This window comes from Lathamus discolor, chromosome 2 (genome assembly GCF_037157495.1).
Source record: "Lathamus discolor isolate bLatDis1 chromosome 2, bLatDis1.hap1, whole genome shotgun sequence".
Lineage (NCBI taxonomy): Eukaryota > Metazoa > Chordata > Aves > Psittaciformes > Psittacidae > Lathamus > Lathamus discolor.
The window spans coordinates 9,656,113-9,683,808 of record NC_088885.1 but is presented as its reverse complement, the minus strand read 5'-3'; the positions used below and the strand labels follow the sequence as shown (position 1 = coordinate 9,683,808).

At 42.9% G+C, this 27,696-nt stretch overlaps 2 protein-coding genes across 9 annotated transcripts in view; one reads left to right on the top strand and one right to left on the bottom strand.

Moving 5' to 3' along the window:
• Nucleotides 1-4,764: 4,764 nt before the first annotated feature.
• Nucleotides 4,765-8,104, top strand: SEC61G (SEC61 translocon subunit gamma). 3 transcript variants are annotated; one of them, XM_065665663.1, is made up of 5 exons: nt 4,812-4,858; nt 5,340-5,384; nt 5,532-5,631; nt 6,780-6,882; nt 7,997-8,104. In XM_065665663.1, exons 3-5 carry the CDS (start codon nt 5,538-5,540, stop codon nt 8,004-8,006), a joined length of 207 nt encoding a protein of 68 aa, XP_065521735.1. In that variant the 5' UTR covers nt 4,812-4,858; nt 5,340-5,384; nt 5,532-5,537; the 3' UTR covers nt 8,007-8,104. The 3 variants fall into 3 exon arrangements, with proteins under 3 accessions (XP_065521734.1, XP_065521735.1, XP_065521733.1); XM_065665661.1 differs by having other exon boundaries at nt 4,856-4,874; XM_065665662.1 differs by lacking the exon at nt 5,340-5,384 and having other exon boundaries at nt 4,765-4,858.
• Nucleotides 8,105-9,391: 1,287 nt separating this feature from the next.
• TPK1 (thiamin pyrophosphokinase 1) overlaps nt 9,392-27,696 on the bottom strand; it is a 285,344-nt gene continuing 267,039 nt past the window's right edge. For all 6 annotated transcript variants that reach the window (XM_065665656.1, XM_065665659.1, XM_065665658.1 and 3 more), the window contains one exon: nt 9,392-9,661. In XM_065665656.1, coding sequence (XP_065521728.1) covers nt 9,543-9,661 — 119 coding nt within the window. In that variant the 3' untranslated portion in view covers nt 9,392-9,542. The remainder of the gene's footprint in view (nt 9,662-27,696) is intronic.

Below are 27,696 nucleotides of genomic sequence, written 5' to 3'. Positions count from 1 at the left end.
TTACCCCTCAGACCTGAACAGCTGATGGAGGCGCACCTATTCCTCTGTTAACATCCCTGTATTCCTTTTGCCATCTAGAAACCTTATCTTCACACTTACATAGTCTGAAGTATCATCTAGTGATGCCTTTTTTAGCTTACTGCCCTTGTTTCTCTTATACTGTGTCTATCATTACACCAACACAAATCTTCCAAGTGCTCTCACTCATAAGGTCTTTCAAATGAGATTGAACATGGACTTTGTTTAAAAGGTCATCTTTAAAATGATACACAATAAATCTAACTCTGCTAAAAATCTAATTTAACAGCACTCTTCCCTCATCCCCACATTTCATCTCCATTGAATATTAAGCAGCACAAATCAAAGGATGGGGCTTGTTGACTGCTTCAGACTAGCAACATTCCCTTTCATAACCATGGCATTAAAGCCTGATCTAGTGGCATTTGTATAATTAATGAGGCTAACCCAACGACACGCTCCACAAACACTTCATCATTTCCCTCTGAACCCCAAATCTGAGCTATCATTTCCTTCCTAACATTAATTCCTCATTTATGTTCTTCCCCTGCATCTGTACAGCTACTGAGGAGGGAAATAATCTTTCTTCCCATCGTAAATCACGCAGACGTGCTTATCAAGTCCAAACAGAGACTCAGGATCATTTAGGAGGATGAAAAGCTAAAAATAATGTTTAAATGTCAGAAGCCCATAGATATTGCAAAGGTTTCTCAATTTAAATTAATCACATATATTAACAATAACGTACAGTTTAGAAATAAAAGGTCCCATATATCTTAGAAATTTCTAAAGACTGAATTTTATAGTCATTTGGCCATCCAACACCACCAAATGTCAACCAATGGATCATTAGCTTGACTTCAGTCAATGGGGCTACTGCCTTTGAAAACTTGAGGAGGCTTCTGCCCGCAGTGCTGTTCAACAGGCTGCTCCATCCAAGAAAGTCCCTTAACACCTTTCCCACACCACCACCTTGCTTTCTCCTCTCTCTCTTCCTTCTCTGCATCCTTTCCATCTTTAGGCTGTAAATCTCATGCTGCTGTGTGGTCTTTGTTCTCTGCTACGTCTGTTTTCTATTGCAGAGCATACTCGGATGCCCACTGTCCCCAGTGGCCTGTCTTCCTTGCATATCCAAGTCCACAAGCTGCCACCTTCCCAGTTTTCTTAGTCTCTGCCTTTGCCTCCTCCCAGGATAACCATTTTCTCCTTGGATTCACGAAGGCAAGTCAGATCCTGTCCCCCAAAGGCTACTCTGCTCAAACAATCCATCCCTCTCTAAAACTCCCCTGGAGAAGCAAAGAGTCTTTTGCCTTGTCCCCCTCCAATTCAAATGCTGCCTCATGCCCTGTCACAGGGAAAGCATCTGGGGACCCTGGGCACAGTGTTGTCTGTTCCTGCTGCCCACTCCATCACCCCTACCAGGAAGCGGCTTGATTCCTGTTGTCCACCCTGAGATGGGTTGGGATGGGAAGGACACAGTTGATCAGGACCCCACATCCCAAATGTATCACATTTTGTGGCGTCACAGACCTAACAGGATTACTGTATCCAAGTAATTTCTTCTAGGACACTGGCAGTACTCCTTGAAACAAGGAAACCAGACTGCCAGGTCTCTCCCCACTTCGCATGCAGAGAGAAGAGCATTTCACCTATCATCGAGCTGCTGCTGAGCCCAGGCAGCCCCAGCCTCACTGAAGCCTGAGCAGGTACCTAGCTCTTCCCATTTGCCTGGGGCTGGAGCAGAGGCAAGGCAGGGAAAATGGGGTTACCTCGCACAGGAAAACAGGGAAGCTTGTAAGCCTGTCCCTGTGCCACTCAGGGATTGCACATCTGTCATCTTAGCACACAGAAGTGAGCTCCTCTCATACTGAAGATTGTGTCTTTTCTCATCTCCAGCTGATGTGACAACCACATGTGCTGCAAGTGCTGGCTCCTGTCATGCCACCATGCTGTAAAGGCTGTAGCAGAATCTGTGCTGGAGCAGGCAGCATGGAATGAGAGAGGCTGAAGCGGAGATTTACTTCGCTCCCCTTTCAAAGCATGTGCATAAGCATCTACATCCAGGGGGATGGATGTCATACAACAGTATAACGTGCTAATAGTTAGAAGCAGACGCTTATTTTTCACATCCTCCAAAGTACAAGAAACAAACTACGAACTGAAACGTGTAAATAAGTAAATAAGCAAACCAGAAGATGTGGCTCCAGTTTATGCAAAACGAATATCCAGAAAGAGCTCAGTATTAGCACATTACAGTATAGAATAACTGTCCTTTGTCTCTTGAGAGAATGGCTATTTACTGCTTAGATATTGTCGTAAATGCAGACTTGTAAAACTGCCATGAAAATTAACATGCACAAGCACACCACATTCTTTCCCAACTTTGTAAGAACCATAAAGAAGTAGAAATCTAGTCTAACTTGCAATGAAAAAAAACCCCTACACATCCCTGGGAGATGTAAACTTTTTCTCTTCTGTAAACACAGATAACTTTGTAAATATATGGAAGATGTAAATAACTTTGTAAAATAATACAGTTGCCCCAAAAGCCAAGTCTAAGGAACAATGTATTAGTTCAAGGACACTAAAACCAAAACAAAACCCATTGGAAAATACTTTTAGAAAGAACAGACAGCAAACGCTTTCTGTGCACAAAACAGGCCTCTCCCTCCCCCCTGAACTGCTGAAGTCCACTCACAGCCTGGCAGGGAAGGAAGAGCGCTCATCACGGGAAAGCAAGGGACTGCTGGAACTGGGGACTGATGACACCTTCTGCCACGTCCCAGAGAACCCGTGACAACGAACCCACGACAAAACCATGCTGTTAATGCAGGCAGAATGCTCTATGACTCTCCAGACCACTTCTCCCCAGGAAAAACAACTCAATATAGAAAATGTGGCAGGGAACAAAGCTTTATTCTTTAAAAAATAAAAACCTAATCCAACCAGAAGTCATTGTCATGAATTTCCATACACGTGTGCCTTCTTGTTTCAGGTTATTTAGGTTTTTTCCCTAATCATTGCCATTTTGTTTCAGGAACCTAGTGCTGTGGAAATCGCAGTGATGGTTCACAGCAAGACTCACTGTGCAGCACAGCTGGGAATGTGAGTTTCCTCTGTTGGGAAAGTCTCCAGCATTTATCTGTGACACTGAAGGGGTAAAAACAAATGAAACAGCACCAAAGTCAGCCTCCACATACTGACTTCTCATGCAGAGGATCAGCAAGCTGCTTTGCCTTACCGCATGCTGTGCACTATGGCGAGCAGGACCTCAGCTGCTTTCCTTAAGGATCTACCTCTCTCTGAGTGGTGAGACTGCCCATCTTTGCAAACTGCAGACCAGCCTCCAAAACAAGACACAAATGATACATGAATCTGTCATGGGAGGCCAAACTGACACCAATGGAAAAGGTCCAGCAGAAACTGGTCACCAGTATTATGGTCCCATCTGAGGCACAGTGGTACATGAAGTCTGATTCAAAGCACAACTCAATTCAAAGCTGGGCCTTTGCAGAAAACTTGTGGAGGAGCCTACGCCAATAACCCTTCAAAGCCAAAGAGAAAGCTCTCAGTTGGAGGAGATCAGTAATACTACAGGACCTGCCCTGTGGGCAAAGACAAGGACAGCAGCTGCTAAAAACATCCGTGGAATATCCAACAACCCCCTGCTGTCATGCACTGGTACTTTATCTGTCATGCAGGCTGTCAGCAAAAAAGTTAAGCCCAGAAAGTATTTTGTGCACACTTAAATCCAACAGTGAGTTGAGCTCAGCAAAGCATTTGCTTCATCTGGCTGCAGAAGCCTCGCAGCCTGACTGAATAATTAGTAAGTTTTGGCTACTCAGTAGACACTCAAAAGGTAGCAGCCAACGAGAACGGAATTCTACACTGAAACTAATAATGTCAAAAGCAACTTAAACATCAGTAAATGTCACCTTTGTTCCTCCTTTACCTGTTACATGTGATTTTCCTTTCAAAAACAGCAAGGAAGGAACCACTTCAGGCAGCAAGAGCCTCTTTTACCCCCTCACGCAAGGAAGTGCTCTACGTTACCCCCGTGGCGCTGGAATGTTAAAAGCTTTCCCCTTTGCAAGTGCTGCTCCGCACGCCGCTCTATACAGAACAGCCACAGGAGCCGATGTTTAAAAGGCGATGAACTCCTGTAGTTCACACCGGCTTCGGCATTGCTACAGATCAATAGCTGCCTGACTCGCTGGCAGCCGCAGCCTGAACATGCTTTTCACGTTGTTTTTCTTCCCCTTTAGAACCAACCAGGTTGGAAAATAAGATCAAATCCAACCGTTGGTGCCAAGGCCACCACTAACCCATGGCACCGAGGGCCTCATCTGCACGGTGTGTGAACACTTCCACGGACGGTGCCTGCAGCACTGCCCTGGGCAGCCTGTTCCTTTATGAACCAACACTTGTTACAGCTATAGCGGTACCATCTCCTTTTTATTGCCCGCTACAAGGCTCTCGGAGCGCGCGGCTACAACCGCTCTGAAAAGCGCATCCATCGCCAAACGTCCCCAGACGCGGCGCCCATACACAGGACAGACGGCTCCAGCAGCACAGCCCCGCCGCACGCCCGCCTGCCCTTAACCCCGCGCGGCCGGCGATGTGACAAGGGACAGGGAAGCAGCCTCGGGAATCGGAAAGAACAAAAATCCCCACAAACACGACGCGCTCGAACAGAAAACCCCCGCTTTCTCCCCAAAACAGCCCCGACACGCCCCCACGCAGCGCGCGCCGCCGGGAAGGGGCGTGGTTGCGCGCACGTCCGGCGTCGTAGCGTCACGGCGCTCCGCTGTTTGTGCGACGTGGCCTTGGCCTGGCAGCGGTAAGGGCGGCTTAAGGCGAGCGGGCTGGGCCGTGGGGGTAGGGTTGGGGGCGGTCGTGGCCCCCTTGCTGTCATCCAGCACTGCCCCGAGGGGCTGGGGCTGCCATGGAGCCGCTGGTGTAGGTGTAGGTGTAGGTGTAGGTGTAGGTGGTCCGGCCGCGGTGCTGAGGAGGGGAGACGTGAGAGGATCCGATCGAAGGGACCCGGGGGCTGCCGGTCTCTCTGGTGTCCCAGTCGGGGTGGGCAGATGCTCGCTTTAAGGATGAGGTTGGACCGCGGCACTGCCCTGGGTGCTCACCAGCCCGCCGGCAGCAGGTTTTGGCCTGGGGGGTTCTTGGGGCGGGTGGCTTTTTTCCGTTTAGACGCCTGCCGTTTGTTCCCAGAAGCGCAGTGTAGGGCATAAGCTGAAAGCAAACTGTGATGGAGCTGTTGTTTCCCTCTTCAGTGCCGAAAAGCATCGTTTTGCATGTTTTTTTTGCAGGCAGTAGTAGGCCCTCGTGTTGATACGGTGTATTTTCTACAAAGTGTAAGTGCCTTGTAATGCCTGGTTAAGTTGCAATACGACATTTTAAATTACTTTACAAATTTAATTGGTAACTGCTTTTTCTACTCCTTTAACTAAAAAAAATCCTCTTTCCATGGCTCCACCAACTAAATCCATTCATCTTGGCAGGTAACCATGGATCAGGTAATGCAGTTCGTGGAACCCAGCCGTCAGTTTGTAAAAGACTCCATACGACTTGTTAAAAGATGCACCAAGCCTGACAGGAAAGGTAAAGCACTCAGTAAACCAGAACACAGTCCTTATTTCTCTTTAAATCTTACTATGTATCTTTCAAAATGTCATTTCTATCAATTCATTTGTTGTGAATGTTTCTCAGGGTGAGATTTAAACTTGAGCAGTTGTCTAAAAGTTAACAAGTGTGTGGTTCTGGGTATAATAAACTTGATTGTGTCCTTTTCTGGTACGTACAAAGGTGCATAAGCAGTACTGAATTGCATTGTATGAAACAGGCCAAGTAGCTGAAATAAGCCATTTTGAGACAGGCAAGTGGTAATTCTTACGTATTAGGTAAACCGATCTCTGGGAAGAAGGTGTGCACTTAAACAAGTTTGACTGATTGCATTCAACTTGTGGAGAAAACTGCTCGTTAAATGAGCAAACACTTCCTTTTAGGAGCCTGGAAAGGAACTAGGGTTACTTTCTGCAGTGTCCATTCAGCCCTTCACAGTTGTCAGTGACTGCCTGACTGGGACAGGAAGAACTTTGTTGCTGGACGTACAGTAGAGAAAGTTTTTGGACTTTCTCAGAGGCTTCAGAAGCTGTAACTAGAATTAGCTATAGCAGGTTGTCCTTAACGGTAGTAGTTAAGGTGCTTTATTCACATGACACCTTTTGATGGAACTTTGGTTCACTGTCAGACTGGCAGGGTTGTGAGGGGTTGTTGACCTTAGTCCACTTCATGGCTGCTGCCTTAAAATAATTGAGAATATCAGTTAAGTACTCAGTTTTTGTGAGGACTTAAGATGCTTTCTTCCTGTGGCAGGCATAAATCAGCTTTTCCATGTTTGATACTGTATTGAGGATTATTTGCAGGGCTTGTAGGGATACAAAGGGAAGATAATAGAATAAATATGCCATGAATTGTTACAGACTGTGGGTATTCCTGATTCTGCTTATTGAATAAATACTGAGATTGGCCATGCTTCGTGGAAAGCAGCACCTTCCCCCTTAAAACTCTTCCATCTAATGAAAAAGTGGATTTGTTTCTCAGTGTCAGTACAGTTTGACCTGCTTCCTTTGTTACATTACTGTTTGATAAAGAGAGCTCTCTCCTTTGGTCACTGTAGTGCACATCTCCTCCAGTGTGCCATACACAAGGTGTCCTAGACTAAGGTTTTTGGTTTGTTTTTTTTGCAGAGTTCCAGAAGATTGCCATGGCAACAGCAATAGGCTTTGCGATAATGGGATTTATTGGTTTCTTTGTCAAACTGATCCACATCCCCATCAACAATATCATTGTGTAAGTAAAATGGTTGTACTTACATATTTCAGTTTCACTACATTTTGCATTCATTTTTACCTGTTCAGTTTTAAACAGAGGATGTTTGTGAGCCCTGCAGGATCCATGTTACTTTAGTATATATACATTTCACATCTTAGTGTAATATGATGGCTATTACTTGATTCCAAGGACTGGATCAGGAAGTCGGTTGTTGAAGTAGGATGCTGCAAAATATTAATAGAATCATATAGAATCCCAGGTTGGAGGGACCTCAAGGATCATTTGATCCAACCTTTCTTGGCGAAGCATGAGCTAGGCTAGATATCCTGGCACCCTGTCCAGCCCAGTCTTAAAAGTGTCCGGCGTTGGGGAATCCACCAGTTCCCTGGAGAGATTATTCCAATGGCTGATTTTTATCATAGTGAGAAATCTGCCTTTTGTATCCAACCGGAATGTCTCCAGGAGTAACTTGTGCCCACCATTCCTCCTCTTTTCCACATGATTCCTTGTAAAAAAAGGACTCTCCATCTTCTTTGTAGCCACCCTTGAAATGCTGGAACATGGTGGTAAGGTCTCCCCTGAGCCTTTACTCAAGGCTGAACAAACCCAGTTCCCTCAGCCTTCCTCAGCTTCTGAGTCCTCTCATCACTGAGTGCTGCATATGTTTAAAACCTGGTTTTACATGTAACTGCATTCTGTAAAGTACCTTTTGGAATGAACATTGCAGCATGAAAAACTTAAGGGTTAAGTTGACCAGCAGCTGTGGTACTGACGTATTAACCCTGCCAATTATCACAGAATGGTTTGGGTTGGAAAGAACCTTAAGATCATCTAGTTCCACCCCCTGCCATGGGCAGGAATGCCTCACAGTAAAATCCTCATTCTCCAGAGCTGATGTCATCCCATTTCTAGCACCGGAACAGGTTAAATACTTTTCTCTGACATGTGGCTTGCTTTATACCTTTAAGAGTGGTCCCCTAGGCAAGGATAAGTGTTTGAAAATAGGAGATAAGCTGTAACTGTAGTAATGTTTGTCCTAAACAGGGTAGTGGTGGGAGGATAAATCAGACTTCAGGTGGATCACTTGATCACACTAGATTAGTTGAAACTGATTACTTTGTTTTCTCAACAGAGGCGGCTGAGTATCTATCATGAAGAACAAGATGTTGTGACACTTGCTGCAAAGATTTCACAGCTTTAACTTGTTTTCTATTAAACCAGTTCAGTTTAGGTTTTCAAACATTCTTGTCATGCCTCTTTTTGAAGTCTGCGGGATCATACCTGTATACATTACATGCTTTTTTTGTAGTACTACTGTTTTTGTTTCTTTGGTTTGATGGTTTTGTTACTTCTTTAAACTGTAGTAGAATCACAGGGGTAGGAACGAATCTTGGGACATCTCTAGTCCAACCTCCTCCTCACATCTGGGTCAGCATTGCATTGTGACAAGGTTGCTTAAGGTTTTGTCCAGTCAAGTACTGAAAACCTCCAAGGATGACAACTTTTATCAGAAGCTGTTCCAGTGCTTAATTTACTGCTTAGTAAACAGCATTGTTACACCAAATTGGACAGCAAGAAACCAGCATTACTGTACCCTCTCAAGTGGTGACTTATAAGTCTGTTAACTGGAGTTCTTGTTACTGGTTTCTGGAATCACCATGATAACCTATAATAACTTTGTACATTTGGAAGTCCTGTTAGGTTATATTTATATACTTGACAGGGGGAAAATACTCCATCAAATAAAGAACTTGCATAATTCAGACAGCTAAACTTAGGTGGTTAGTAAGATGTACAGTTTGAGGTTAGGTTAGTTGCCAGAGACACTAAGCAGTCCTTAAATGAATCAGCCTGCTTCCAGTATTGGGTAGGCTGACACCCCTTTTTGGATAATGGTTCTGTAAGACAACTGCACACAGAATTATAAAGAGATCTGCATTTGTTGACCTGGAAATTTCTGTTATAAAATGATTGAATATTTTGATTTTGAAAACTTAAGTGTGTAAAACCTTTGGGAGATATGACGCTTTTCCTCCTCAGATTGAAGAAAGCTTACTGTAAGCATTTGGTATTTGCAGAAGTTACAATGCTACTTCTATTACAGACTTTAGAAGCACTTAATACTTGGAAATCTGATACTGGTATTGCAGTAAAAGTGATTTCTTCAGTACACAAAGTTGCTTCGTAAGTAGAAAAGTTCAATTATTGATCTCCTTAAAAAAAATCATCACCAGCACCTACATATGTTACAAACCAGGACAGAGAAATGAGATTAACTACCTTTACTGCTATCACCTTTTAATATAGTTACACTATGTGCACTGTGTACTGTATTTCCTTTTGGCAGAAGGGGAAAACATCAGCAATGTAATAAAATACTTTGTAAAAAGAGTCAGAACTAACCTGATGAGCAGCAGCAGTGCCTTTACATCCACTTCTGTTTGTGATTGTTTTGGGTAGCAACTTGTGTCTTCTGATTAAGTAGCGTTAGGTACCAGAATGAAGTACTCAGTTGTTGCTACTAATGTTGATTTGATCTCAAATGACTTTTATTTCAGATCTTTTTCATTCAATACATAAAAATCAGTGTCTTTTGGCACAGCTTTACTGTTTTAATTCAGTAAAATTTTGCAGTAATTTGAGTTGAATCAAATCAGAAAAGGCAGCTATAGCTGATCCTATATTTTGATAGACATTGTCCACAGCAAAGGCTTGTCCGTCTCAATGGTTACAATCCCGGAGTTGTCATAGGTGTTGGAAGTACTGACGAGCGTTCCAAACTGCAGCATCTGGTTAGCTATGAGAAATAAAGGAGAGAGTGAGTGGTACTCTTGAAACAAAGATACTCTTGAAACATTGATAAGAGATTTATTGTTGTAAAGGCTGCTGCTCCTGCAAAGAAGGAAAAAGCAGCTGAGTAAATCTAACTTAGATAGATAAACAACATCTAAAATCGCTATGTTAAATATTAATTAGAAGGCTCGTATGAGACTATCCAATGACCTGTAGAGGGAATAAATTAATACTTAATCCCCAAATTAGCATTTTGAGTTCACAGCAGATTATTACAGGAGCAGATTGTTGAATGGCCCCCAAAATTTCACATCTGGAAATCTGTATTCCATTAGCATCAGCTGAAGTAACAGTGCTAGACAAGGTATTTAAAGTAAAACAAAACAGAGGATCTTACTGTAGTTCCAAACATGGAATTTACTTCAGCTCAGCAGCAAGCCTATAATCTCTTAAAATGAAAACAGTTCTAGAGCAGAGGCCAGTAGTTAATCATATAATCATGCAATACTTTGGGCTGGAAGGGACCTTAAAGCTCATCCAGTTCTAATACCCCTGCCATGGGCAGGGGCACCTTGCACTAGAGCAGGTTGCTCCAAGCCCCGACCAACCTGGGCTTGCACACTGCCAGGGATGGGGCAGCCACAGCTTCTCTGGGCACCCTGTCTCACCATCCTCAAAATGAAGAAGTTCTTCCTAATACCTACAGTGAATCTCCCCTCTGTCAGTTTAAAGCCATTGCCCCTTGTCCTATCACTACACACCCTATGAAGAAGTCTCTCTCCAGCACTCTTGTAGGTCATCTTTAGTTGGTAGTTGTTATTTAACAAGTGGTACTATTCAACAACTTTTGCTTCAAAGTAAATGACTTGCATGTTCTACTGCATACCTAGTGAGGTAGGTGTCCCTGTGCATTAGTTAGACCCAAACCTGGTTCTGGGTTCACTCTGACAAATAGCTGATGGCAATTTTAGGAGAGTTTAACCCATGTAACAGTGCAGTTACAATGACAGTTTTGAAATGTCTGTGAAGTTCTAAACAACCGTTCTGTCTCAGTTTAGCTGACATGTTTTAAGGGTTACATAGACTTCCTACAAGGTAAGACCAAAGATACAAGACTTACAAGACCCCAGACTTACAAACATATCAACTTCCCTAAAGGCACTTTTAAGACTAGTCAGTTCTGTATCAGTCCTTGCTCATACAGTGGTTCAGAGAAGCAACTTACTGGTGCCAGAGTTACATTTCTGTGGAGGATACAAGGAGAGCTGCAGCTAGGGAGAACTGTTCAGGCCCGTCAGCAAGTCTGTGTGGGCTGTCAGAATTGCCAAATCATGCATTAATATTGAAGGAGGAATCTTCTGGCTTTGCTATCATGTGGCCCACTGCTAGTGGAGATTTCCCCATGATCAAGAGGTGTGAAAAACAACATAGTAAGCTCTGTTTTGTAATACGCGAAGGAGCCAAAGAGGTGCATATGAACATGGGCTATAGTAAACTTGTCTGCAAGTTTACAACAGCAGCTGTCTACCCATTGCTGGAAGCTGCACAGGAGGAATTGAACTTGCTAGGTTCTATGGCTTGAAAACGAGAGTCTGACAAAAGGCAGGACACACTATGTGGTTCAGTGTCTCTTCTGTCATGTCTCTGCCTGCTGCTGCTTCTTCCTGTCTCACTCTTGTTCTTAGCCTGAAACAAACTGAAGACTGCAAGCTGTATTTGGTTAGAATGAGAGATTAACACCTGAGTTCTGCTGCTTTAAAATGAAGAGTCCTGCCATTTGAATCTCTCGGGAGTTTGGAACATTAACTGCAATGCAATGCAGAGGTTCAGCAAAAAGGAGAGAAAAAAACCCCAAAAAGCCAACAACAACAAAGTACTGTACTAACTGGATCGATGAAACAGACCTAAAATAAAGGTGCTAGCTTCTATCAGGATGATTTTGTACACGCAAGAGTGCTGGGCAGGCTCTTAGACAAATGCCAGGACAAGTAAGTTATGTTTGCCTTTGTAAGAGACTGTAGAGGCCAGTGGGGTGATGCCTGGCCAGAAGCTGATGCATTGGACTGAGTTGCCAGAGAACTCAGATTTCACCTTTTGCAGGTAAACAGGTAACTTAATAAAAGTGAGGTAACACATGGACAGAGTTTCTAGTGTAAAAATAGTACCAAAATCCCATGTTACAGCCAAATTACGAGTGTCTTACAAACTACTTAAAGTCAGTTTTAAGTAGGAAAGAAGCTTAAATAGTTTACAGTATTTGTTGACACACAAATTATCCGTTTTTGGTTACTATATATTGAAATTTGAAAGTGGGAGCCGGGGAGGAAGAGCTTTGTGGATACTCTTCTGTGTAAACCCACTATTTAGTATCATTTATTGCTTCTTGCTCAAGACTGTCAGAATAATTCTTAACGTTTCATCTTTGCCTATGAAATAATGGCTCTGCAGAAGGCAAGAATTAAGAATAACATGGCAGTTTAATGAAACAAAACTCTAAAGCAGTATTTCTTCATGCATAAAATTAAGTGAAAATGAGAGGCCTGTTTTTTGCTTTAGATAAAAAGTCCTTGTCCACTAGATGGAGCTTTTTATCTTTTTCTACCAGATTCTTCTGTGCAAGAATCACCGTTTGAAATGCTGAAGTGAAAAAATGCAGGACCTGTAAAACTACCGCAGATTCACGTGGCTCAAATGGAGTAACTCCAAGTACTTGGTTTCACAACCAGCCAACATTTCATAGAATCATGGCATGGTTTGGGTTGAAAAGGACCTTAAGATCATCCAGTTCCAACCCCCCTGCCATGGGGAGGGATGCCTCACACTAGACCATGTCAGCCTTTCAACTAATATCACTAAAAATGCAAACTTTCTATTCAATCCATGAACAGTAATTAATGTGAAAAAAACAGGTTTAAGCCAGTAAAGGAACTAAGAAAATGTACATAACTACTGCTTCTAGGAAAACTTCCTGCTGTATCATGCATTATGATATAAAGTTTACAAGGTCAAAGCCTGGAAGTTTTATCAGTTCATACCTGATCCAGTCAAAGTGTGTTTATTGATAATGGACTGTTGATGAGAGAAATACACAGCATCTTCCGGTGTAGCTATACTCTGTCTTTACTCTCCATCTGTAAAGTCACCACGTCTTGGTGGCATCGAGGCCGGGGGGCCCTGCCTTTAAGGAAAGCCATGGGGGTCAAGAGTGGTTACAGGAGAAGGTAACTAAGTTGTAGTTCTATAGCGTGGTTTTGATGTCTGACAGCTCTGAACTTGGGAACTAAAAGCAAATGCTATTTCTGCCTTTCGGAAAAAAAACCCCAACAACCAAACCACCACCAGCACACAAACCAAAGCAACCAACCAAAACTATGTCAGCTTTTTGTGGCGTGCTCTATGTTCTTATTAGTAATGAGTCTCATTTCTGTCTCATGGATTGCAACATACCACTCATTCAGACCTGAACATGGTCTTGGGCAGGGCTTATTTTGATGTGGTAGTGGAGCAATGTTTTTCTAGCAGGTTTTGTTTTGTTTAGCAGGTGGTTGCATCTGTCAGGGTTTGAGATGTTGGAAATAACTTAGAGAAGAAATGTGAGGGGAGGCTCGCAGGTGAGCTTCCCAAAGGAGCATAATCACAAACATCATTATTTCCTAGACATCCCTTTTGCTGACAATTTACAGGACAAAGGATGTTTTATTAACCCTAAAACTGCCTATTTCCAATATTTTATTGCTTGTCTTCAGATAGTTTTTTTAATACACAATTCTGAGGACGCCGTGGGGAAAAATGTTAATTTTGGATGTAAGATTCTGAAAATTGATCAAGCTTATGGTTGCCAGAACATTTGGAAATGTTACCAAAGTGCACCCCATGAGCAATCGAGCTCTCTAAGAAAAATCAAACCAAAAAGCCCAAACCTAAAAATGGTTTTTAGAAACTCTTACCATATTTATACCTCTACCACAGTTGGGAGTTTTTGTTTTCACTTGACAGTACTGAAAAGGAGACCCAAGCCTTGCATGCAATGTGTTCACCACTGTGCTGCAGGCTTTCAGCCTGGAAACTAAGACATAGTGTGGACTAAGTAGAACTAGATTGGGTCTCATCATGTTAGGTGCTGCAAAAACACCATCTCTCAATATCAAGTTATTCCTCTTAATAACTGTATTCATGATGTAGTAGACTTATAAACATTATGTCTTCATTGTACTATTTAGGATACTTGAAGTCCAGCAGAAGAGAGCTTATATCAAGACTTCATGTACATTTTATGCGCTGCACTTAAGCAGGGCTTGAGGAAGGCACATACAGAGGAAAATCTTCTTAAACATATCATATATGGCAAAAGCAAATGATGTCATTAATTTGAAAGGCTTAAGTGAACAGGAGGCTCTCTGGTTATTTCTACATCTATACCAAAACCACAGTAAAATCTGGACAGCTGAGAGGGAGGCTCTTAACTGCAGGATCTAATAGTTATGGTAGGTGCAAGTCCTTCCTTACCAAGGAGTATCAAAGGAAATGATTTTGGTGTGAGAATGGCTGAACAGTCACACCTCATGTCTGTTGCATGAAGACATGTAGGCAAATGGAAGCCGTTTGGAAACCCCTTGACTGCAAAGCATAGAAGTGTTCCCACTTCATGGGATTTCACCAAGTAGTCAGGGTCTTGCTACTGTTATCACAAATGACTGAGAACAAAACACTGTCACAATAAGCATGTCCCCTTACAGATACCGCCACAGCTGTCCTATGCTTCCTTTTCTCAACTGCCTCTCTCGATTGCTTTCTGAAATATGTAAAGTCATACCTTGCTGAATCCCACCACTGAAAATAGAAATAGGTACAGGAATACAAGCAGACTGCCACTGGGGGCATGGATGTTTGCAATATTAACATAATTATTAATTAAGAGCCATATTATAGCGAATGTAATCCTCTCTCCCCCACCCCCCAGGCAAATGCTGCATCAAAATGATAGAAAATAAAGATGAATAAGCTGAAACACAAGTGCAAGTGAAATACTGAACTGTTATTTGGTACTCTAATACAGCTGATCTGGCGAGAATTTCCCTGATGCTCTGTGTTGGGAGCAAAAATCTGCATTTAAATGGAGATGCATTAGTAACGTATGAGCTAGTACTCTGCAGGTCACCCTGTGTCTGCAGAACAGCAGCATTAATTTTGCTGTTTAAAAATAAAACCCAAATAGTTTATAGACTGATTTTCCTTTCCTTTCTCCTAGTTTTACACTTGTGGTTTGACTTCACTGGAGTTAATCTTGATGTACGCTGAAGCATACAAAGGAAAAATTGGGTCCTTGATCTCTGTGTAGTGGGAGCTGCAAAGCCTGAAGTTGCAAATAACAGTAACGTACAATAAAACACAAACTGTTTTCAATACTGATACAACAGAGAAGTACCATGAGGGCTTGCAGAGTCAGCTGGGAGGGGACAGATCCCCTCAAGGCCAGGGGGAGTTTTGGAGAAGCAGAGATTGCATTAGGCAGTATTTATAACTACAGTAACTTTTGGTACCTGGTGTTTTGTAGCACAGAACGACGTTGTGTAATCCCAATGGATTTGTATGAGCGGGCTCCCGAAAGCATCAAGAGCATCTGGGGTGAAGGGGGCCCAGCAGGCAGGCCCAGGGTGTTATTCCACTGGTTCAGATAGTGTCAGAGATGCTGGGCAGGGGTTCTGCAGCACAGGGAATTCAGGAGGCGACAACAAAAGCACTGGCTGCCAATGCTTAACGATTTAATTTACAAAGTGAGAAAAGTATGTTAACAGAACTGTGTGTTCTCCCCTGGAGAGAAACCACCCATGTGGGTGAGCCTTCAGCAATGCAAATGGATGTCAGGAGTTTGCACATTTATTTCCAGCACACATTTTTTTTCCCCAGCTTTATAATCAGGGTGGTACTGTAAGAACAGCTCAAACTCCTCCTGTCACATCACCTGCTTGGCAGTAATATAAAAGGATAAGCTGATAAAAATGATGCTAAGAAATGGAGTGCTTCCTACGCAAATGTCTCTGCAGCTACTACTGCCTTGCCAGAATCAACAACAATCATTAACTGCAGGAAGTTTCTATGACTATTAGCTGCATTTGAATACTGCTAAGAAGATGTGCTCCAGTGTTTGTTCAAAATCACTTTAGCCTCTGAACTTCAAGTGACCTAGAAAGTCAATCGCAGAAACTATATACATACTATTATATACTATATATATCTTATATATATATATAAAAAAACAATGTGTAATATATGGTATAGATATAATAATCTGTTTTCAGTAGTGCCTTTCCAGCCTAGATATGATAAAGCTGTACCAATACTACAATAGCAGAGTGATTTACCAAAAATGTAAGTATAAAGTCAGGGAACTAGTTGGTCTAGAAGATTGTTGCGCTAAGCTAAAGGCAAAGCCAGGCTATGTTTAGCCAGTAAGAAGCAGTGTTTGCTTAATTTTTGATGCTTTCCAGTAAGTTTCTATAATGTTCATCAAACTACCTACAACTCTAAGGGGCTGTACAAGTGACAGGTACTATGAATAACAGCGTTACAGCACTGAAGAAACAGCTCCTGAAATAACATATAGCTTCAGTTTGACAGTTAGTGCTGTAGAGATCTTGCATATAATCCAGGCAAAATAACTCATTGCTATTTTGGTCTGCCTCCCCTTTGTGCGAGATGAAGAATGCTCTTCTCATGAGGAAAAAGGGGCAAGAATAATGCTAAGATGCATCAGTTAATGAACTGTCTTAGTTCCAAGCTTATCCATCAGACACCTCAAGAGTGCACATCATCCTGTTACGCTGTCATGTGTTAGAGACACTGCTTAGTCACACAAAGCTGAGAACGACACTCTGGTAGAACACTGGGACCCAAGAATAGCTTAAAAAAAATAATGGTGGCCTATTTTGGCATTTCAGTTGTAAGCTCTGGTTTGACATGATGGTATAAAGAACCTAAAAATATTTGCCATTTTGAAAGCTTCCTCGCTGCCAAGTTGACATGGTATGTCTAATGGTGAAATCTACCAAATTCCAAGTGATCCTAGCAAATGACCACACGCAGTGCTGCAGAAAGGAGTGAAATTTCCCCTATGTTCTTCACTGATTAAGCTGTTGGAGATAGGGAAGAGAGATGGGGAAGAGGAAGGAGAGGTAATCTTTTCCTGACCCAAATCTCAGGGCTAGTAGACTACATCCCTGTACTCAAGCTTCCAACAGCTTGGCATCAGAAAGCTTTCCAAGACTACCAGATCCAGGATGGAACTTGATCAACATCTTGCCTCTAGCTACAGTCATTTTCCAGCACTTCATGTAAAGATGAAAAAAGCACCCTCTCACAGAAACCTATCTGTCCTTTAGTGGGTTTTTAAGTGGGACACTAGTCAACCAGAACACATAGGTAATTATTTTTCTCTTCTATTCTTCGGCATCCTCATATATCCTGTCACATTATATTCATAAATTGACAAGAGGAGGCAGGAAAAGAGATTTTTAAAACCCATGCATAATACAAGTCTCCCAGCTTCAGTGTGGTACCGTTCTTCCCCATCCTTTGCAAGAATGTGCAGATACGATTATTCCTGTAACATCCAAACCAGGCCTGTAGCTGAAATATGGGTGTATGGATATTTTCTCAGGAAACATATGGATATTTTCTCAGTAAATACCACAGCTTGGGTTAAATCACCCAGGGGATCTCGTTCATCCGCTGCATGGAGAACAGCAGCACTACCATAAACACTGCACAATGGTCTCAGACAACCTCTTCTACTGCCTATCAGTGTGTATGAAGAGTCCCCAGTGTCAAGTCTGCCATCAAATTTGAGCACTGCTCTGCTTCCTTTCTCTGTGGTGAGGATATGATTATCCTAAGGGAGTTCATCTAAAGCCAGTCCCTAGCCAGCCCTGAAAACCAAATTTAAGCAGGCTTGCTTCTCCTCCTTATCACTGCTGCCAGCACTAGCTCAGCTCCATATCCAGAGGCCTGTTCTGCTGCACAAGTTGCTCTGTCACTGGGCTCCAGTGCAAAAATTAAATTAAATATAATTTGACAGAGCTCTGTAAAGGCTCAGTCCTTAACTCCAGCTTCTGCTGGAGGGGCAGGAAGTGGAGCAGCTGAATGGTAGTGGGCTGGAACCAGTATCTGCGGCAGAAGAAAGATGGCTGTACGCAACATGCAAAGTTAGAATAGTGAAGGTCAAAGCAGATCTGGGAGGGGTTCAGCATACTGCAGATCTAAACCCTTCTTCCCTAAGTCCAGCCCCAACCAGAACTGACCCAGGCCATGGAGGCTCCATTCAGGCTGCCGGATGGCCCCAGGAGCCATGCACACGCCATGAACACTCTGGACCACCAGTTGCAGGGTGTCTTGCTCCCAGACCTCACGTGAATCAAGTTGCCAGACCAGAGAGGTTATTAAAATGTGCCAGAATAATGCACCTGGTGCTCAGTGAGTTCCTCTAACCATAAGGAAGTGAACAGTTGCCTTCACCTCTCGGCACTGCTCAGGGCACCTTCTGTGTGCTGTGCCACACTGAACCCCAGGATAGCTGACTGCACGGTGGCTTGCAGAGGGCAAAGGCATCGCCATTCCTGAATGTAAGCAGCAGCCCCTCTTAGCTACCAGCACTTTCTTACAACTAACCTACTTTGATCAAATTAAATCCTGAACAAATAATTCTCTTCTGAAAGCTTTAATAGTGAACGGCACCATTTCCTGAAAGAGTTTTTGGAAATATATTACATTTACACGGAAAAATGAAAAGAACAAACTCCAATATTCCTCTTTATGCACAAAAGGCATCATCAATAAAGCAGCTGTGCTTTTGTCTAAAACATTTCTCTGGAAGCAGGTAATTATTATTTAAATACCCCACACTGATCAGCTTCTGACAGCTCACAAGGCACATGTTCATCTACTTGCTCTCCCTGACAGCTGATCTATTCTCAGCACAGGTGACTAACTAATAAAGGCTATTATATTTCTAATAGGAAAGTAATTCCATTTCTCTTTACCCCTTCCCAGCAGCACTGCTTCCTTTCACTGTGCTGGGGTGGGATGCTGCGAGAGGTTTCTCAACTGTGGTTATTTTCACCTCTACAATTGCTGTGCATGACTTCGAATTTTAGACTACTCTGCTTTCTTTCAGGAAAAACAATTAGACACAGATAATATCACCCTGAGGATGAAGCAAAAGCAATTACTGCTGTTACAAAACGTCCCCCTAGATCTGCATGTGAACAACTAAGCTTTTTGATTTTTAATTTTATTACTTTGTCTTTCTGTTAACAAATAATTAATATGATTACTAACACCCTATGTACCTCTAATGTGTATACTATTTCAATTATAAAGCCATTACTGATGCTTATTAATTCTATTCCATTTATCTTCGAACTTGCACGTTAAACTTAAAACATTTGTTGACATTCATGCAGCTGCAGCTCCTCCAAACTCACTTGCAGGAATCCAGCAAAGTTTATCTGCTGCAACCTGAGACAGAACATGTCTGAAGGGGGCCTACAAGGATGCTGGAGAGGGACTCTTCATCAGGGATTGTAGCAGCAGGACAAGGGGTGATGGGTTTAAACAGGGGAAGTTCAGGTTAGATATAAGGAAGAAGTTCTTTACTGTGAGGGTGGTGAGGCACTGGCACAGGGAAGTGGTAAATGTTCCACCATGGCAGTGTTCAAGGACAAAGACTTGAGCAACCTGGTCTAGTGGAAGGTGTACCTGGCTGTGGCAGGGGGTTGGAACTGGATGATCTTATTGGTCCTTCCCAACCCAAAACATTCTATGATTCTATGAAATGTAACAGGAGACTGCAAACCACCCTGGCTTTAGTTAAGAGTCACTCAACTGGATTAGATGGCTCTCCATGTCCTCTGAAAAAGAAAGGATTTTATTCAGGCAGCCCACTATTTCCAATAAAAATGACACTCAGGACACAGCAAAGCCTACTTGAACTAGGAATACCTGCTTCTTCCACTTCACTCACCATGAGAGCACTTTCCTCAGTAAGGACACGGAATGGAGTCTATCATGTACAGGAAATCAGTGCATATGGTTCATTCAAAGTTCTTGTCTGTTTGCTTTTACAGTCTTTTTTTAGATACCAGACTCAGCACTGTCACTGTTGCTGAATACAAACGGCTTCCAAATATAATGTTTGTCCCCAGAATTAAAAAAGGGAAACTCATCATTAAAGACAAGCCCTAAGTCTCACTGACTGTCACAGTCGTTACTGGAGTGGAAAACCAGCTACTGAGGATCCTTGTGCTACTTGTGCACTCTGTAAAAGCCCAACTGATTTCGAGTAATGATTTCCCATAGGAGCAATGCTCTGTGTTGGTGTGCTTCCTCCTCCTCTCCTTTGAAGAACCTTCCCACAGCCCCCTGCTCCCCTTTAGCTAACTGGCTAGTGATTCATTCTCTACATTCAGAAACATGTCATGCACTTCCAGGCCCTGGGATTGTTAAGGATTCTATGGTTTGGGAGATGCTTCCTCCAGCTTCTTCTCTGGGGAACACTGCTTTAGCAGGGCTATACCATGCTTTCTGGGCTGAGTGAAAGTAAAGCCTTCTGCATTAATCATGCAGTGCCACATCTGGCACTGCCCAGGCCAGGTGATGTAAGCTCCTGACCCTCAAACACAGAGGCCGAAAGCACTGCTAAATTAATGTAGTGCTACATGGCACAGTCAGAGACATTAAAGTTTTAAGAGTGCAATTGATTATCTGTAGTTCAATTTTCAAACACATTGGTCAAGATGGATTGCAACAGTCATGCTGTGGCACAGTGATGCATGTCAGCAGGCTCTCAGTTTTACTGTGTGCAGGACTTGACATTGGCTTTTAACCTACCAATAAACCACCCCAACAGTGGGAAGGAAAAGGAATTACAAATCCAGTTGTCCCACATAAAATCAATGATGAAGCCAACTACATTGCAGCTTGTCTACTTCTGCCAACACCAGCGAATTTCCAGCACTTGGGGTTGAAAGATCATGATGGCTGCAACCGCCAAGGAAGGAAACACATCCTCAAACAGCCTCTTTTTTTATGTTATGGGGAGGTTTCATAAAGTACATCTGATTAATAGCCTGGGATGTTCCTTATTTCACCTGAAATACATCTTCAGGTGAGATACATCTTCAAACATCTGTCATTCCTCACTAATTACCGGTGTCTGAGGGGTACTGCAAGAGAAATATTCCTATCAACAGCTGAGGAAGCCACCTTTCTGAAGTCTACGTTGAACTCAAAATCAGACTTATTAAATATGACTGGCTCTTATTTGACATTGCTTTTCCCATCCTGGCCATTTGGTGTACTCAGCATTTTCCAATCTTTCTTGTTTTGTAGTCACTTCACAACATAGAACCATAGAATCAACTAGGTTAGGAATGACCTCTAAGATCATTGAGTCCAACCCTTACGCCAGGACTGCCAAGCCCACCATTAAACCATGTCACTAAGGGCAAACTGATCTCACCTCATGATCTCAACTCACAGTCACCTACCCCACATAATGGCCTACTCTGTAGAGCTGCCACCCCTACCCCTGACAGCCACCCCTCAATATCTCTCGTCAAGATCTCCCATCATGGGCACTCATCACAGCCCATGGCTGCTCCTGCTCTCCTCTCATGATCTCCCCTCACCCCTCATGGCCAACCTCTGTCTCCCCTCAGCATCTTCCCTCAATCCCCTCTCCTCTCCCCTCTCAACTGCTCCTCTTGACCTCCCTTCACAACTACGCCTCTCCCATACCAAGCTGTATCTCTTTCCTGACTACATCAGCAATTGTCTGTCAGTCCACATTGCACAGGAAAACTCCTCAGTTTGCCAAATGCCCTGCACACATTACAAGGAGTTCTAAAAAACCATAAAATGCTTGTGATCAGCACTTACAAAGGTCAAACCCTTTGCTCTTCTCCAAGACCTGCTTGCAGGGATCTACAAGCAGAAGCATGTCATCAACAATACCTAGCAGAATTTCATAGACACTGTCTGATGCATGGTTTAAAATCACCAGATGTGAAATACTTTATTTCACAAGTAGGAAAAATTGCACTGAAAGCAAAATTATCCCAGAGGAAAAGCAAACTTTGCTAAATATTACTATTAAAACATGACTGGAGGCTTGAAATGGAGGAACACAGGCTCTTTAGGAAGGAAAGGAAGAGGAGATGAGAAGGGGGTGTCACCCTCTATGTCAATGACCAGCTGGAGTGCACAGATCTCTGCCTGGGGATGGATGAGGAACTGACCGAGAGCTTATGGGCCAGGATTAAAGGGAGGGTAGGGACAGGAGACATTACACAGAAGGTCTGTTAGTTCTGGAAACAACGACAGCAGCTGAAGTGTCTCTTAAGTTCACATCTATCTTAAAAGTGTAAGGATGAAAAAAAATTGCCCTGTAAAAGCTTTCTGATTAACCTGCTATCTACAGCAGACCAAGGCAACTGTTACAACTGTAATCCTTTAATTTGAATTATTTGATGCTCTACTATACTAAATGTTCTCCAACACCCAAATAAAAAAAGTCTCTGATGTCTGTGTGCTCACAAAGAAAGCAGAACTACCCAAGAATATATTGAGACAGCTGAAGATTAATCCTCGGATGTTCCAATTGGAGCAGACACTTTCCATAATTAACCAGATGGACAAGTCTCAAAGCAAGCAAGACCTACAACTCGATTTCACCTCTTGGAAGATGTGGATATAGACACATTTTCCTCCTAGTATCATAACTTTCAAAGTACATTGTTACATATCACTACAAAGACTGCCAGTGATATGGAAGAGGCCAGTGCATCTCAGAGGTAATCCTTAAATCTAGAGATGTCTTATGCATGCTTTGGACCCAACATCAGGCATGGTGATCACTGAACTATTATACCTGTTTCGTAACTTAAGGCATGGTCACCTATCAAAAAAATATATCTGCTATGGAAGAGACAGCACTGCTTTCTAGAAACAGGCAGGCTTGTTTTAATCCCATCAAAATAGTACCATATGCATGTCCACTACAAGTTAGAAATTATAAGACCAAGGGAAGCACTTTGTACTGATCCTTAAAATCAGCCAGGAAGGAAGGAAGGAAGTCTGATAAGGGCTTAAATTAAACCTTACTTCAGGGTGGGTTTAGAACCTACCCTGAGTAGAATGTAAAACCCACCCTAAGTAGCATGTAAAACAACATTCACAGGAAGAGCTGGAGAGCCTTGCATTGATGACTGGTGTAGATGAGCCCTGCAGCAATGAGGTCAGTACATGGCAAGAGGTTTGTCATGTCATGTGCAAGAGTGAAAACTGGATGATACAGATTTTAAAGTACAGGGCTCATTTACAGGTACGTTAAGCAGAAAAGAGAGCAATAAAGTGTCAAGCCTAAAAGCTGTGAGCAAAATGTAGTTACATGACTTATAGCATCACTGCAGCCAGGCGGATAAATCTCTGCATGCTGCTTTGAAAGGGTACCTGTAAATAGTCATAGGATTCTCTCTAGCAAAGCACAGGACCTTTAAGAAAGGCCAGAATACTGCAAGAAGCTCTTACTCAAATATACCTGAAGTCAGTCAGCCATAAAGGATGTCTTACAGATGTCACACAAACTATACTAGAAATGGACTGAGCGGCTTGAAAACAGTGTTGCAGAACAGAAAACGTCCCTCAAATCTATCACTGTGGGCAAGGGAAGGAACACTAATAAAGATACAACAGTAGAAAAAAACCCATCCTTTGGAAAGCTTGCCTTGCTGTAGCACTCTCAACTCACTAAATGCAGTTTGCTGGCTAACCTCTGTTGCCCACAGGTAAACACTTCTGTTAAGAAGTTTTGTTCCCTCTCTTGGATCATGGACTTCAAAAAGTCATGGAATGCCGAATGCAACACCGAGACAACTCCCGTAATTTGTAGGAGACAGAATGGACAATATCATTGATGTAGCGTAATGAGCCGTTTCCCTCCTCCCTACTGTGATTAATGGTTTGGAGAGGAAGTCTGCTTGCTGAGCTGATAGAAACGTTGCTAGCCCTGGAGGCATGCCCTATATATAGCGCTGTGTGAGTACATGCATGAGAGATTGGCAGGCAGAAGCAGCCTGGGGAGCCTTTGTTATTGTCCAGTTTGCTCTTTCCTGAGCTCCTCCAGCCTGCACAATCTGTGTAGCCTCTGGGAAGGCAGCTTCGGAATTGGTTTACTTCTTGGAAAAAACTGCTGCTCTTGATGCATAGGATACGAAGTAATGTGACAGTGATTGACAGCTGGGGGGAAGAGGAGAGGAAAAATCAGTTAAGTCGGGGTATTTCACAAAGAAGCAGAAGGGAAAAGGGGAAAATAGCAAAATTTCCCATTACCACAGCACATGTGTGGTGGAAGATAGGAGTTACGGTTTTAATAACACTACTACTACTACTAATCATTACTAAAACCAACTAAGTGGACTGTGGCCCTGGTTCTCACGGGGAACTTCGACCACCCTGATACCTGCTGGAAAGACAACACAGCACACACAATCCAGGAGGTTCGCACAAAGTGGTGGTGATAACTAATGGCAACTGCTTGGAGGAGCCAATGAGGAGAGGTGTGCTGCTGGACCTTGTGCTAACAAATGAAGAAGGACTGGTTGGGCATGTGAAGGTTTGGAGCAGCCTTGGCTGCAGTGACCATGAGATGTGGTGGAATTCAGGATCCAGCATGGAGGAAACAGGGCAATAAGTAGGAGTACCACCCTGGACTTCAGGAGAGCTAACTTTGGTCTCTTCCAGGACCTCCTTGGAGGAATCCAATGGGTTAGGGCTCTAGAAGGTACTGGGATCCAAGAGAGCTGGTTAATATTCAAGCACCACTTCTTCCAAACTCATTATCAATGCACCCCTATGAGTAAGCAATCAAGCAAAGTGGCCAGGACACCAGCATGGGGAAATTATACCAACTTGAAGACACTTTGTAGCAAAACAGGAGACAGTAAAATATACATCAAGGAGGAAAGAGCTTATTTAAACAAATCTGATCTGGCTCTTATTCTAATGCTGAGTAAAATACCCATTTCCAGAGCTCCAGGAGACATGCTGGAAACCACTGCGCACTGCTGCTGTTTGGGAAGTTTTACAAGCATCTCGTAGAACATGCCACGCTTGCATTCAGCCTAAAGGAACAACCATCATTAGTAAACAGGTTATGCTGCAGTTTTCATTCTGTTTCTGTGCATGCAGCTCTGTATAACCAAGCTGTAGGAGACAAGGTTAGAAAATGACATGCACAGCAGTTGTCTGTCAACACAAAAAACCTTTCCTTAAAGAACAGGAACCACATTTTTATTAAATTCTCATCTTCTGCAAGTACTGCTATCAGACCACACAGCACAACACACTCAGTTTGATGTACCATTAACAGCAGTATTTTAACAAGGAATCATGATGGTCTAAAACACTAAACCGTCCCCTCAAAACCCTTTCATTACTAATGAGACTAACTTTAGTGTATGCCCCTCTGAAAATCCTGGAACTCAAACCCCTCACACTTTATAGAAGGCTCTAATCCAGGGTCATCTCTGCAACAGATCTGCAAATCAAGATGGGTCATTATGGGTCAAACTTGAGTATCTTTCCTGCTTCGAAAACACATGGTAGATCTCTTTTTCATTCCTTAGGGAGACCGGGTTCAAACAGTACCAATCTTCAAGCTGAGTATATTCACTTCAGGGACAACTGCAATTCCAAGACGTATGCACACTCATCTTTAGAGTAAATTCAGACCTGATTTGGACCTTACCTAGTTGCTCTAGTTTGCTGTTCTCTTCTGCAGGCTACAGTTTAGAGAGGTACTAAATCATTTGCTTAAGCTATGTCCACACAACGTATCAATGATACCGTAGAAACCTCAGTACTTAACCTGTGTTGTGCTGAAGTCCAAAGGATTCCTTTTAAAACCTCTGACCATATAATATGATGGAAGAAGGACAAAGGAATTTGTAAGCTCTTACAATGACATCTAGACCAACCAGTGCCTTTAATTCTTGATTTAAAAAGCAAGCAAAATAAGACAAAACTTAGCTTAGCAAAGTCCTTCTCCTTTTAAAATAATCTATCTTTATAACCTTAACGACAGTAAGACATGTTAATGATAACATGGCATGAAAACTCTGCTCTTTTCTTCCCAAAGCAGTTTTTCTTACAATGATTATGGTAATTTTTCTTGTCTCCTGATTAAATGAAGGCAGCTTTTATAGGCCTTGCCTGAGCCAAGCTGCCTTTACATTTTGGCATGCACACAGAACTCCAGAACCAAAATACCATTGCCAAGAAAGATCTAGCATTCAGAAACTACTCAGTCTTGACACTGTCTAATCTCCTCCATTTTCATTGCAGCTTGCTCATAGAATCATAAAATGGTTTGGGTTGGAAAGGACCTTAAGATCATCCAGTTCCAACCCCCTGCCATGGGCAGGGATGCCTCACACTAGATCATGTCACCCAAGGCTCTGTCCAACCTGGCCTTGAACACTGCCAGGGATGGAGCACTTCCCACTTCCCTGGGCAACCTGTTCCAGTGCTTCATCACCCTCACAGTAAACAACTTCTTCCTTATATCTCACCTGAACTTCCTCTAAGTTCTTTTACTTATTACACTAAATCAAAATTGGGTTGATCTGACTCTAGTGACAATGAGCCTATTACAGGAACAGGCAAAAGTCCTGTGCTACTTTTCAAGAACTGGTACATGCAGGAGTTACCTTTCCACCTCTCAAACAAATACCCCTTTCCCACTAACTAGAGATGTATGTTTAGAAATTCACCCTATGAAGCAAACTAGACATTTTGACGACCACAATTTATCTACAGAAATTACTGCACTTCACAGCAAAGCCTCTCTCATAAGAAAACACAGTGTGCCCTAAATTACCTGCTGCCCTCTTCAATAATCAGCCTAGTTTTTAAGATCTAGAGACCTGCTGATAAAGGACACCTCGGTGCATAGAGCGACAAAAAAACCTGAGCTTCATACACATCACTGGAAACATCCACACGCTGCTCTATTAATCTTTAGACTGGGGCAATTTTTCTCTTGAGATCTGGTAATAGATTATTTCGAGAGAACATGGGGAAGAGCACCCAGACAGGGGCCTGCTGCATACTAAGCAAGCTTGCCTCCTTCCTCCTTGATTTAATCCTAAGGAGTAATGTCCAAAGCTGCTGTTAACTCTGTACTGACCAACACCAATGCAAAAGGAGCATACACTGTGTTAGTAACATCAGCCTGTCAAAACATCTCCTTGAGCATCCTGTGTTTCAAGACCCACACTAGTGCTGCTGCTCTTCTCTCCTCCATCATATTTCCCTGGTTCTAACATGTTGTTTTTTGAAACAACACAGACTGGACCTGACTGAGAAAAAAGTTATTTATATGAGGAATAAATTAATGTATTACCAGTTAGTCCCATATATAATAGGCCAGTATAATACTAATCGAAAAAGTGATAAATGCCCCATCCCTGGCAGTGTTCAAGGCCAGGTTGGACAGAGCCTTGGGTGACATGGTCTAGTGTAAGGTGTTTCTGCCCATAGCAGGGAGTTGGAATTGGATGATCTTAAGGTCCTTTCCAACCCAAACCAGTCCCTGATTCTATGATTTCTCATTTATTTCAGTCTTGAATCCCTAAATGTCACTCGTCCTGCAGGAGACTTACAGACCCTCATTGATACTAATGACATCTGCTTCACAGAGCCAGCAATCCCCCAACAGCATCAGATATTTAGAGCTTTAGAAGGGGAGACTGTTCTCCCCTTCTACGACTGTTTCACATCGTAGCCTATGTGAAATTCTGCCACTCCACACTCTGGGAACACCACCCAGTTTCACAGCAGAGATGATGTGCTCCTTGTGCTGTTTCTTGCCATTTAGATGCTACACACCTTATTTTACAGAACCCTCCCTCTCCTTTGCAAGGCTTGTGCAAGTCTCACAACTTCATGGAGGAGAAAGAACTTCCTCTAGGAAAAGCTGCACAA